At 47.2% G+C, this 13,942-nt stretch overlaps 1 protein-coding gene and 1 pseudogene across 1 annotated transcript in view; both read left to right on the forward strand.

Moving 5' to 3' along the window:
* Positions 1-9,880, forward strand: part of LOC122543639 (zinc finger protein 709-like) — a 26,556-nt gene extending 16,676 nt beyond the window's left edge. Inside the window, exon 4 of the mRNA XM_043682461.1 lies at positions 7,096-9,880. Coding sequence (XP_043538396.1) covers positions 7,096-8,863 — 1,768 coding nt within the window. The 3' untranslated portion in view covers positions 8,864-9,880. The remainder of the gene's footprint in view (positions 1-7,095) is intronic.
* Positions 1-13,942, forward strand: part of LOC122543487 — a 54,754-nt pseudogene that overhangs the window by 10,517 nt on the left and 30,295 nt on the right.

The following is a 13,942-nucleotide window of genomic DNA, read 5'->3' on the forward strand; positions in this document are numbered from 1 at the left end:
GGTGAGTCTGACAGTGGGGTTGTGTGCGGGCGGTGAGTCTGACAGTGGGGGTGTGTGCGGGCGGTGAGTCTGACAGTGGGGGTGTGTGCAGGGGGAGTGAGCGTGATGGTGGGGGAGTGTGACCTGGGGACTTGGGGAAGTTAGTGGTGATATCTTGAGGACAGTCCATATTGCAGTCAAGGAGGTGTGGATGTATTAAGGTGGATAAATCTCCTGGTCCTGACCAGATCTAGCCAAGAACACTGCAAGTGGCAAGAGAAGAAATTGCAGGGGCCCTGGCTGGGTGAGGTCCCGGAAGACTGCAGGGTAGATTTGAGCTATAGGGAGAGGCTGAACAGGCTGGGGCTGTTTTCCCTGGAGCGTCAGAGGCTGAGGGGTGACCTTATAGAGGCTTATAAGATCATGAGGGGCATGGAAAGGATAAATAGATAAAGTATTTTCTCTGGGGTGGGGGAGTCCAGAACTAGAGGGCATAGGGTTAGGGTGAGAGGGGAAAGATATAAAAGAGACCTAAGAGGCAGCTTTTTCACACAGAGGGCGGCACGTGCATGGAATGAGCTGCCAGAGGAAGTGGTGGAGGCTGGTCCAATTGCAACACTTAAAAGGTATTTGGATGGGTATATGAATAGGAAGGGTTTGGAGGGATATGGGCCGGGTGCTGGCAGGTGGGACTAGATTGGGTTGGGATATCTGGTCGACATGGACGGGTTGGACCGAAGGGTCTGTTTCCGTGCTGTACATCTCTATGAATGTTGTGCCATTGTTCAAGGAGGACTGCAAAGAAAATTCTGGGAACTATAGACCAGTAAACTTAATGTCTGTGGTGGTAAATTACTTGAGAAGATTCTGAGAGATAAGATGTACATGCATTTGGAAAGACTGGGTTTGATTAGGAGTAGTCAGCATGGCTTTGTGTGCGGATGATCATGCCTCACAAATTTGTTCGAGTTGTTTGATGAAGTGACCAGGAAGTTTGACGAAGGCAGGGTGGTAGATGTAGTCAATATGGCTTTCAGTAAGGCCTTTGAGAAGGTTCCACATGGTAGGCTGCTCTGGAAGGTTATATCACATGTAATCCAAGGCGAGCTGGTGAATTGGATACTCAGTTGGCTTGACAGTAGGAAGCAGATGGTAATAGTGAAAGGATGCTTATTGGACTAGAGGCCTGTGACTAGTGGAGTGCCTCAGGGGTCAGTGCTGAGTCCATTACTGTTTGTCATCTATATCAATGATATAGATGAGAATGTACGAGGCATGATTAGTAAGTTTATCGATGACACTAAAATACATGGTAATGTGGGCAGTGAGGAAGGTTGTGAGAAATTGCAGCTGGACCTTGATCAGCCGGGTAAGTGAGCCAAAACCTGGCAAATGGAGTTTAATATAGATTAGTGTGAGGTCTTGTGTTTTGAAAAGTTATGTCAAGGTAGGAGTTTCATGGTGAATGGTCGGGTCTTAAGGAGTGTAGTGGAACAGAAGGATCTTGGAGTTCAGGTGGACAGTTCTCTGAAAGTGGAGTCACAGGTAGACAGGGCAGTGAAGAAGGCTTTTGGTACACTGGCTTTCATCAGTCAGGGCATTGAGTATAGAAGTTGGGAAGTTATGTTGCAGTTATACAGGATGTTGGTGTGTATTGTGTTCAGTTTTGATCACCTTGCTATAGGAAGGATGTTATTAAACTGGAAAGAGTGCAGAAGAAATTTACAAGCATGTTGCCAGGACTCAATGGTCTGAGTAATAGGGAAAGGTTGGACAAGTTCGGATTTTATTCTTTGGATCGTAGGAGACTGAGGGGGGGATGCTATAGAGGTGTATAAGATCACGAGAGGCATGGAAAGGGTGAATGCACTCAATCTTTTTCCCAGGGTTGGGGAATTGGGGACTAGTGGGCGTCAGTTTAAGGTTAGAGAGTGGAAAGAATTAAAGGGAACCTGAGGGGCAACATTTTTACACTGAGGGTAGTACACATATGGAATGAGCTGCCAGCAGGAGTGGTTGAGGTAGGTACATTACCAACATTTAAAAGGCATTTGGACAAATACATAGATAGGAAAGGTTTAGAAGGATATGGACCAAGTGCAGGGAATTTAGGTTAGTGTTAATGGACATTATGGTCTGCATGGACCAGTTTGGGACAAAGGGCCTGTCTCCGTGCTGTCGGACTCTATGACTCTGATTTTGATTGGGAGAAGCTATTTGCAGCCAAAAGGATGTCTGGGAGGTGGGAGGCTTTCAGAAGTGAGTTAATGAGTGTTTAGGGCTAGCAATGTTCCTGTTAGAGTGAAATGTAAGGCTGGCATCAGGAGGGAACCTTGATTCCTGGAAGTTACTGAAGCCCTGGTCAAGAGAAAGGCATTTGGGATCAAGTGAATTCCTTGAGGAGTACAGAAGGTGTCGGAGTAGACTTGAGAGAGACATCAGGAGGGCCAAAAGGGGACTCTGATCTCCAGCATCTGCAGTCCTCACTTTCTCTTGGCTATCTACCTTAGTGAGCGACATTATCTCTGCCTCTCATGATTTTAAAGATCTCAACAAAGTTTCCGACACACCAGGGAAGAAAATCCAAACTCTCCTTATAACTCAAACCTTCCAGTCTCGGTAGCATCCTAGTAAATCTTCTCTGCACTCTTTCTTGTTTAAGAAGGTCCTTTCTATAGTAGGGTGACCACAATTGCCGCAGTACTCCAAATGTGGCTTCACCAACATTTTGTACAGCTGCAATAAGACACCCCAACTCCTAACTGGTCTAATTAGCAAGTTTGCGGATGACACAAAGATCGTTGGAGTTACGGGTAGTGAGGAGGATTGTCAGAGGATGCAGCAGGTTATAGATCAGTTAGAGGCATGGGCAGAAAAATGGCAGCTGGAGTTTAATCCGGACAAATGTGAAGCGATACATTTTGGATGGTCAAATACAGGTGGAAATTATACAGTGAATGGCAGAACCCTTAGGCGTATTGACATGCAGAGGGATCTGGGTGTGCAGACCCACAGATCACTGAAGGTGGTAGTGCAGGAAAGGCCCATGGCATGTGTGCCTTCATTGGAAGGGGCATTGAGTATAAAGGCGGACAGGTTATGCTGCAGCTTTCTAGAACTTTAGTTCGGCCACACTTGGAATATTGCGTACAGTTCTGGTCACCACACTATGCTTCAGACTGGAAATTATGAGGCTTTTTGTTCCCAGGGTGGAGGGGTTAATTACTAGGGGACTCAGGCTCATGGTGCGGGGTGGAAACTTTAAAAAAGAGAGGTAGGAAGCTTAAAAGAGATGTGCGAGGCACTTTTTTTTTACAGAAAGGTGTGTGTCTGGAATGCACTACCAGAGGAGGTGGTGGACACAATTGTAGCATTCATGAAACACCTGGATGAAAACACGAATAGGAAGGGAATAGAGGGAAACAGATCCTGGAAGTGAAGACAGCTTTAGTATGGAAGGGCAAAATGCGACAGAGCAGGCTTCGAGGGTTTGTTTCTGTGCTGTATTCTTCTTTGCTCTCCATCGCTTTTCCCCATGGTAATGGAGTTTAAAACTAGAGGGCATAAGTTTAAGGTGAGAGGGGAGAGACACGAAAGGGGGATTTTTTTTTTCCACACAGAGAGTGGTGAGTGTTGGAATGGACTGCCAGAGGTCATGGTGGAAGCGAGTACGATTTTGTCATTCAAGAAACATTTAGGTGGGTATATGGACGGGATAGGAATGGAGGGATACGGATCAAATGCAGGCAAATGGGATTAGTTTAATTGTGAAAACTGGGTGACATGCATAAGTTGGGCCGAAGGGCCTGCTTGCATGATGTAGACCTCGTTGAGTCTATGACAGCGAAGTAACAGTCCACACAGCTCTTAGTCAGGATGGCGTGTGGCTTGAAGGGGAACCTCTAGATGGTGGTATTCCAATGAAAATGCCAGCTTGTCCTTCTAGATGGCAGAGGTCACAGTTTTATAAGATGCAGGAGAAGGATTGTTGGTCAATTTTGGCAGTCCTTCTTCTAGACAGTCCACAGTGCGGCCTGTGTGTGTCAGTGTTAGAGTGAATATCAAAGGTGGTGGTTAGAATCAGATTTACAGAATTGTTACAGTGCAGAAGGAGGCAACGTGCCTGTGTGAGCTCTGAGAGTCTCACTGAGTGCTATTTTCCTGCCCACTACCCGTAACTTTGCACTTTGATGCTTTTCAAATAACTGTCTCATTCTCTTTATGAATACCTTGATTGAAGCTTCCAAATTGAAGTATCAATTAACTGGGCTCCTTTCTTCTGTATGGGGTTGAGTTTCGGGAATGCGGTTGGTGCAGCTGTTATCTGTGCGATCAGGGAGTATTCTACTGTACTCCCAATTTTAGACAGTGGACAGACTTTGGGGAGAAGGGAGGGAAGCGAATTACCACAGAATTCCCATCTCTGAGAAAGAAAGTCATTGCTGTATCAGCTGTAGTTGGTTGGATGGAGGACACAAGCGTGAGGAAGTTCTGGCATCCACAACAATCTTCCTTTGTGTTCGGGATTGCTCGAACAAGTGGACTGTTTTCACCCTGATTCCCATTGACTTCACGGTTACATGTAGCCTTGTTGTTAAGGGGAGTCACTCTCACCTCACTTCAAGAATTCAGCTGAAAATGTGTTGCTGGAAAAGCGCAGCAGGTCAGGCAGCATCCAAGGAACAGGAGAATCGACGTTTCGGGCAAATTCAGCTCCCAGGATATGCAGGTCCTGGGCCTGCTCCACCGCCAAACCAATACCACCTGACTCCTGGAGGAAGACTGCCTCCCATTTAACTCCCCACTCCCTTGTGCCACCTCCTCATTCCTGATTAAGAGCTTATGCTTGAAACGTCGATTCTCCTGCTCTTCAGATGCTGCCTGACCGGCTGTGCTTTTCCAGCAACACTCCTCGACCAGTTTTGGACCAGGTCTATCACGAGGTCAGCAGCTGAGTGGCCTTGGTGGAATCTGAACAGAAAGCCCAGTAAGCAGGTTATTGCTAAAAAATGCTTCACAGAACTGCCAAAAGTCGGGTGACAGTGCTGCCTCACCGCAACGGAGGTGCAGATTGGATTCCAGCCTCAGGGGACTGTCTGTGTTGGAGTTTGCAAATTCTCTCCGTATCTTCATGGGTTTCCTCCGGGTTCTCCGGTTTCCTCCCACAGTCCAAAGCTGAGCTGATTAGGTGGATTGGCCATGCTAAATTGACCAGGAGGTCCAGGGATGTGCAGGCCAGGTGGATTAGCCATGGGAAATGTGGGATTATAGGGGGAGATAAGGGGGTTTGGTTTGGCTGGGATGCTCTTCAGAGGGTTGGTGTGGACTCGAGGCTCTGAATGGTCTACTTGCACACTGTCAGAAATCTATAATTCAATGAATTCCATTTTCCATCAGTTTGCTGATGACCGGAATTAGACCAAAGAAGCAGTTATTGCTTTAATTGCCACTAGTGGGGACATCTCGAAATAGGATACACTATTGTGGGCGGCACGGTGGTACAGTGGTTAGCACTGCTGCCACACAGTGCCAGAGACCCAGGTTCAATTCCCGCCTCAGGTGACTGACTGTGGGGAGTTTGCATGTTGTCCCTGTGTCTGTGTGGGTTTCGTCCGGGTGTTCCGGTTTCCTCCCACAGTCCAAAGATGTGCAGGTCAGGTGAATTGGCCATGCTAAATTGCCTGCAGTGTTAGGGAAGGGGTAAATGTAAATGTAGGGGTTGGGGTATGGGTGGGTTGCGCTTCGGCGGGTCGGTGTGGACTTGTTGGGCCGAAGGGCCTGTTTCCACACTGTAATGTAATGTAATCTAATCTAATCTATTTACAGAATAGAGGGAAGGACATTTGCTTATCCGAGGAAAGGGAAGGTCTGGAATTCCCTACCCAGAGAATTGTGGAAGGTAGATCACTGGCAGAAATTAAAGAGGATTTAGATAGATTATTGAATGTCAGGGTGTTGAGGGATATGAGGAACTGGCAAAAAAGTGAAGTTGAAGCTTGGGGTAAGTAGGCCTTGATCTTTTAAAATAGCTTGAGAGGATGAATGACCCAAGCCTGCTCCTATTTCCCTGTTCATTCCAACTCCCTGTGAAAGGAATTTGCAAACTCCCTCACTTTTAGTCCAGGATAGAAATTCGAAAGACCCAATATTTTTTTCATGGGTGGAAGTTGCTGTGCACAAATCCTCCCCTTCTAACCCGCTGTCAAAGCAGTTCCCAGCTGCAGTTTCTAACTGGGGTCTTGGGGATGGGGGGCATGTTCCTGTCTCAAGGTTCCGCCCTTTGTCCCTTTAAATCCCACCCTCGGTCCTTCCAGCTCCAGCGCCGGCGAAGCGCATGCTTCGCACCGCTGTCCAGTCCCGCCCCTTCATTGACTCCGATTGGTTGGAGGACCAGCGCTGTCCTCCGGTCCTCCAGGCCCGCCTCCTCCCTCGCTATTGGACTTGACTATCCGTCAATCATCCAGCCCTTTGGTGCGGGAGCAGACCTGCGCAGCATGGTTTTGCTCCCCGAACGGCTGTGCACATGCGCGGCCGCCATTTTAGCAGCTTTCTTCAAAGTGGGGTCAGGGTCTTGTCTCCAGCTGTAACCATTAGTCAGAATGGGTTGGAGATAATTATCCAATATTTTATTGGGATTTCACCCAGGAATGAGGGTGGGAGAGAAAAAGAGAAAGTGTGGGGGACGGGGAATTATTATTTGGAGGGAACAAGAGAGGAAAATACACCACAGAAACTGGAATTGTCTGTTTAATGATTTCTCTGCCTCACTGACAGTGAACTGTTTGGTCACAGGGACTAGAAGAGGAGGGTCACATCAAGGAAACCCAAAACAAAGCATCAGGGCAAGGTCTGACAGTGACACCAACATCAGGAGTTGAACATCACTGCTGTCTTGATTGTGGAAGGAGACGTGTTTGCTTTGTCTGAGGGGAAGGATTTCTAACATCAATACGACTGGAAGAGCACCGAGCCGCACCTGAGTGAGAGTGTTCCAGTGAGCTGACTGTGTACAGCGCTTTCACCAGACACACAGACTTTAAGAAACTATTTAGAGGAGAAACTGCGCACCTGCAATAGGGTTAGGTGTTCTCTGACTGGATAAGATTTGAACTGATCCTTCAATATGGAGGGGCACAAAGACCCTGTCACCATGGAGAAACCATGTAAATGTGTGGAGTGTGGGAAGGGATTCAGATTTCCATCCAGGCTGGACGTGCATCGACGCACGCACACTGGGGAGAAACCATTCACCTGCTCAAAATGTGAGAAGGGATTTGCTCGTTTGTGCAGCTTACAGATACACCAGAGAACTCACACTGGAGAGAAACCATTCATCTGCATCAAGTGTGGTATGGGATTTGCTCATTCATCCAGTTTACGTGTACACCAGCGAATTCACACTGGGGAGAAGCCATTCAAATGCTCAGAGTGTGAAAAGGGGTTTGCTCATTTATCCAGCTTACAAATGCACCAGAGAACTCACACTGGGGAGAAATCATTCATCTGCTCTGACTGTGGTAAGGGGTTCACTCATTCAACCAGTTTACATGTACACCAGAAAGCTCACACAGGAGAAAGACCATTCACCTGCTCTGACTGTGGGAAGGGATTTCTTCAGTCATCCAAGTTACATCAACACCAAAGAATTCACACTGGGGAGAAACCGTTCGTCTGCTCTGAATGTGGGAAGGCATTTGCTCAGTCATCCACTTTAAATGTCCACCAGAGAATTCACACTGGAGAGAGACCGTTCACCTGCTCCAAGTGTGGGAAGGGATTCGCTCAGTCATCCAGCTTACATGAACACTGGAGAACCCACACCGGTGAGAGACCATTCATCTGCTCTTACTGTGGGCAGGGATTCGCTGAGTCATCCACCTTACTTAACCACCAGAGACTTCACACTGGAGAAAAACCATTCGCTTGCTCTGAGTGCGGGAAGCGATTCACTCAGTTGTCCAACTTGCATCAACACCAGAGAACGCACACTGAAGAAAAACCGTTCACCTGCCCTGAGTGTGGGAAGGGATTTGCTCAGTCTTCCAAGTTACGTGAACACTGGAGAACTCACACCGGGGAGAAACCATTCATCTGCTCTGACTGCGGGAGGGGATTCGCTCAGACGTCCACCTTGCGTGCACATCGGAGAATTCACACCAGAGAGAAGCCATTCATCTGTTCTGAGTGTGGGAAGGGATTTGCTCAGTCATTCAAGCTGCACCAACACCAGAGAACTCACACTGGGACGAAACGTTCATCTGCTATGACTGTGGGCTGGGATTCACTCAGTCATCCACCTTACATGTACAGCAGCGAATTCACACTGGAGAGAAATGACTCACCTGCTCCAAACGTGGGAAGGGATTTGCTCAGGCATCTAGCTTACATGAACACTGGAGACCTCGCACTGGGGAGAAGCCATTCATCTGCCCTGAGTGTGGGAGGAGATTTGCTCAGTCTTCCAAGTTACATGAACACTGGAGAATTCGTATCTGGGAGAAACCATTCAACTGCTCTGATGATGGGCAGGGATTCCCTCAGCCATCCACCTTGCATAACCACCAGAGAACTCACACTGGAGAAAAACTGTTCACCTGCCCTGAGTGTGGGAGGGGATTTGCTCAGTCTTCCAAGTTATGTGAGCTCACGTGAAACCACCGGAGAACTCACACTGGAGAAAAACCATCCACCTGCTCTGACCACTGGAAGAGATTCACTTGGTTATCCGACATACATTCATAGCACGGAACTCACAGTGGAGAAAAACTCTTCACCTGCCCTGGGTGTTGGAAGGGATTTACTGAGTCACCCAAGTTCTGTGAACACTGGAGAATTCGCACCGGGGAGAAGCCATTCATCTGCTGTGACTGTGGGAAGGGATTAGCTCAGACTCGCAGGTCGCATGTACGTCAGAGAGGTCACACTGGAAAGAAAAAACGTTCGCCTGACCTGAGTGCGGGAAGAGATTCACTCAGGTTTCCAACTTAAAACAACAGTGTGCGAAATGATACACTCACTCATCCGATCTGCTGAGGGATCAGCAAGGTCATGAGTGACTGTGGGGGGGGTGGGTCTAACAGCTTCTATAATGTACTTGTGTAATGGCTTGCAAACTTTATCACGTGTATAATCAGCTTGCCATTTTTGAACAATTCATCCGTGTTTGTGTGAGGGTCGGATCATCTGGTTTGAGGATTTCAGATGTCGTGTGTCGATCACGAAATGATGTCTCCAATCCAGATCGCTAAGGGTTCATTGGACATGGCAATAAGCCACTGATGGAGAGCGGAAAAGCAAGTGAGAACCGGCAGTTTCGCAAGAAGATGGCCTTTTGGCGTAAGAACAGCTTGATTTGCAGCAACGCCGGGACTAGTTTTTGACCACCAAGCACAGAGGAATGCTTAGGAAATCTACTCAGAGGAGGCAGTGTAGCACGTGACATAAGATCCAGTATCTTATTATTGTATGGGACTTTTCACAGTTCGTTGGACTTCTGCGGATTGGGTTCACACGTGGTGCCGTGGGAGTTGAGATTGAGCTCCAAGTGCCAGCCATCACCGGGTTTCCTGACGAGTGAAAGGATGTGAGGTTTATGTGTTTTAATATATCTAAAGTAGTTTAAGTTATTAATTTTGTTGAACTCTGTCTAAAGTAGTGTAAGCTAATAATTATTAGATTACTATATATATATTATTCAGTGATCTAAGCTAATAAATTTGTGTGGCACACTAGTTTGGTCTCAGCTGAAATGCCATATCCAGTTCTGTGGGCCGCATTTTGCAAGCATTACAGAGATTTCATCGAGTATTACAGCACACACAGAGACCCTGTGGCTCATCGTGCCCAAATCAGTTGTCAAGTCCCTATCTACTTTAATCCCGATTTGGAGATGCCGGTGTTGGACTGGGGTGTACAAAGTTAAAAATCACACAACACCAGGTTATAGTCCAACAGGTTGAATTGGAAGTACACTAGCTTTCGGAGCGACGCTCCTTCACAAGCACCTGATGAGGGAGCAGTGCTCTGAAACCAATGCTTCCAATTCAACCTGTTGGACTATAACCTGGTGTTGTGTGATTTTTAACGTTGTACTTTAATCCCATTTCCCAGCACTTGTGTGCAATGGCAGCTCAAGCATTCAACTAAATCCTTCTTAAATGTAGTTTCTGCCTGGACGCAGAGAGTTCCAGGTACCTACCAGCCTCTGGCAGGAATGATTTTGCATCCCCTCTAAACTTCCTGCCTTTTACTTTAAATCCACGCATCCCCGTGTCATTGATCCTGTGGCTAAAGGGGAAGACTTTTTTCCTAACATCCCTGTGTATAATAATTTTGTAGACCTCAGTCAGGTCACCCCTCAACCTTCTCTGCTTCATATCAAAAGACACAGCTTATCTGGCCTCTCTCTATAGTTAAACTGATCCATATCAGAAATGTCCTGGGAAATCTCCACAACCTTCCTACAGGAGAGTGACCAGAGCTGTGCACGGTACTCCAGCTGTGGCCTGAGTAATGTCATATCCAGTCCCATCTTAACCTCCCTGCTTTTGTGTTCAGTGCCTCAGTGATTAGAGGCAAGTATCCGATATGCCGAGTGCAGATTTGTTTTCCTTTAAGCTTTCACAGAGGATGTGGGTGTCACTGGTGAGGCTGACATTTAGTGACCATCTCTAAATGCTCTGCAGAAGGTGGTGGTGAGCTGCCTTCTTTAACCACGTTAAAAATCACACAACGCCAGGTTCTAGTCCCAAGTTAAAAATCACACAACACCAGGTTATAGTCCCAAGTTAAAAATCACACAACACCAGGTTATAATCTCAACAGGTTTGTTTGGAAGCACTAGCTTTCGGAGCAGTGCTCCTTCATCAGGTGGTTGTGGAGTATAAGATTGTAGGACTGCATTAGTCAGTTGTTAATGTAGAGTCATAGGAGAATGGGTCTGGGTGGCATACTCTTTGGAGGGTTGGTGTGGACTTGTTGGGCCGAAGGGCCTGTTTCCACACTGTAGAGATTTTATGACACAGAATTTATAGCAAAAGTTTACAGTGTGGTGTAGCTGAAATTACAGATTGAAAAAGACCTGAATTGTTTGTTAAGTCTGTTCACCTTTCAGAATGGGCATGTTGGTCTCAGTACGTAAATCCCAGAACTTTTTTTTTTAAAGTTACATTCTCAAGTGAACTTTAACAATAGGTTCCACGTTGGCCCAGATAATGCACTGAAGATGTGAGGTGCCCCGGGTGAGGCTGTCAGTGCCCCAATGTTCAGACTGATTCTCATCTAAAAAAGGGATTTACAGAATCTTACATGGATTCATATAGTTTTTGAGCAAAATAAAGTGTATTTCTACAAGTACAAATGCACCCCACCGACTTTTATGTGTGCGCGCATGGGGTGGAGGAGGTATGAGTGTCTGTGAGAGCGCGTGTATGTGTGTGAGTGTAAAGAGGTATAAGTCTGTGAGAGTGCGCGTGTGGGAGTGTGTGAGCGTATGAGAGAGCTTATGTATGAGAGAGGGTCTGTATGTGTGTGTAGTGCAGTGGGGTCACCTGTAGTGTGACATTAACCCAAGGTCCCGGTTGAGGTCATCTCCGTGGATACCGAACTTGACTATCAGCCTCTGCTCAGCCACTTTGTGTTGTTGCCTGACCCACAGTCCGCCTTGGAGGGTGGTCACCCGACGGTCTGAGGTCGAATGTCCAAGATCGCTGAGGTGTTCTCCGACTGGGAGGGAACACTCCTGGCTGGTGGTTGTTGTGTGGTGCCCATTCATCCGTTGCCATAGCCTCTGCTCGGACTCGCCAACGTACCATGCCTCAGAGTATCCTTGCCTGCAGCGTATGAGATAGACAACGTTGGCCGAGTTACAAATACCTACCATGGTGGGTGGTGTCCCCATGTATAATGGTGGTATCCGTGCCCACACTCTGATACATCTTGCAGCGCCTACCGTGACAGGGTTGTATGGTATTGGCGTGAAAGCTGGGCAGTTTGCTATGAACAATGATCTGTTTGAGATTTGGTGGTTGTTTAAAGGCGAGCAGTGGGGGCGTGGGGAAGGTCTTGGCGAGGTGCTCATCCTCATTGTTAATGTGTTGCAGACTGTGAAGAACATGGTGTAGTTTTTCAGCTCCTGGAAAGTACTGGACAACGAATCAGTATGACCAATGGGGCACAGACAGCCTCGCACAGGGTACCTCCCACCTTCAATGCATTATCTGGGCCGGCGTGGCATCTATTGTTAAAGTTCACTTGAGAATGTAACTTTAAGAAAGTTCTGGGATTGACATATGAAAGAACTGAAACCAACATGGTCATTCTAAAAGATGAGAGACTTAACAAACAATCCAGGTTTTTTCAATATAGAAGTTCAGTTACATCACATTCTAAACTTTTGCTATAAATTCTGTGTCCTCTGATTCTTACACTCCACAACCACCTGATGAAGGAGCAGCGCTCTGAAAGCTAGAACCAAAAGAGAAAAGTTTGGCAGCATCTGTAAGGAGAGTAAAGAGCTGTCATTTCGAGTCTAACTGACCCTTTGTCAAAGGGTCAGTTAGACTCGAAACATCAGCTCATTGCTGTCCTTACAGATGCTGCCAGACCTGCTGGGATTTTCCAGCATTTTCTCTTTTGGTTTCAGATTCCAGCATCCGCAGTAATTTGCTTTTATCCTCTGAAAGCTAGTGCTTCCAAATAAATCTGTTAGACTTGTGCGTTTTTTTAACTTTGTCCACCCCAGTCCAACACTGGCAACTCCACCTCATGGCTTCTTTAACCACAGCAGTCGAGGGACACCCATAATATAATCAGGGAGAAAGTTCCAGGATTTCAGCCAGTGACAGTGAAAGAATGGTTGATACAGTTCCAAGTCAGGGTGATGTGTGTCTTGGAGGGGAAACTGTAGATGGTGCTGAAAATTAAAAATGCCACCCTTGTTCTTCTGGATGACAGGGGTCACAAGTTTGCATATCAATGGCGAAGGATTTTTCATGAATTATAGCAGTCCTTCTTGTAGATAGTGCACAGTGCGGCCTGTGTGTGTGTGTCAGTGATGGAGTGAGTGTTAAAGGTGATTGGAATCAGGTTTGCGGAATAGTTACGGTGCAGAACGAGGCAGTTTGGCCCACGTGTCTGTGCGAGCTCTGAGGGGTTTCTCACTGAGGGACACTTTCTTGCCTGCTGCCTGTAACTCTTCATGCTGAACCCTTCCAAATAAAAACATCAATATCTTTATGGATATCTTGATTGAAGCTCCCAGATTTTTTTTTTAAGAATCCCTACAGCCTGGAAACCGACCCTTTGGCCCAACAAGTCCACACCGACCCTCCGAAAAGTAACCCACTCAGACATATACCCCTACCCTATATTTGCCCCTGAAGGTAAGTGATTGATATTTGAGTGGGTGTGTTCTGTACCCCAGGCCCTACATAGTAGGGCCTCTCTCCCATCCTCCTCCTCTAACCTAACTTTAAAGTTCACAGGTAAGCTACTCTGTTCTTGCTTTGGAGACGAAGTGTAGAGTAATGGCAGCGCAGGCAGTGGAATGTTCCTCCTGCCGGATGTTTGAGGTAGGGGTGACCACCAATACTCCTGCCGACTTCATCTGCAGGAAATGCAGTCAGATTCTGCTCCTCACAGAACGAGTTAGGGAACTGGAACTGGAGTTGGATGAACTGAGGATTATTCGAGAGGCTGAGAAGGTGATAGATAGAAGCTACAGGGACATAGTTACGCCAGAGAACAGAGGTAGCTGGGTAACAGTTAGAGGTGGGAAGGGGAGGAAGCAGGCAGTGCAGGGATTCCCCTGTAGTCATTCCCCTAAACAATAGGTATACCGCTTTGGATACTGGTGGGGGGGACAGCCAGCAGGGGTAAGCTGCAGTGGCCGGGTCTGTGGCGTGAGGTCTGGCCCTGAGACTCAGAAGGGAAAGGGGGAGAGGAGGAGACCGCTAGTTATAGG

Source organism: Chiloscyllium plagiosum, chromosome 44 (genome assembly GCF_004010195.1).
Source record: "Chiloscyllium plagiosum isolate BGI_BamShark_2017 chromosome 44, ASM401019v2, whole genome shotgun sequence".
NCBI classification, from domain to species: Eukaryota; Metazoa; Chordata; class Chondrichthyes; order Orectolobiformes; family Hemiscylliidae; genus Chiloscyllium; species Chiloscyllium plagiosum.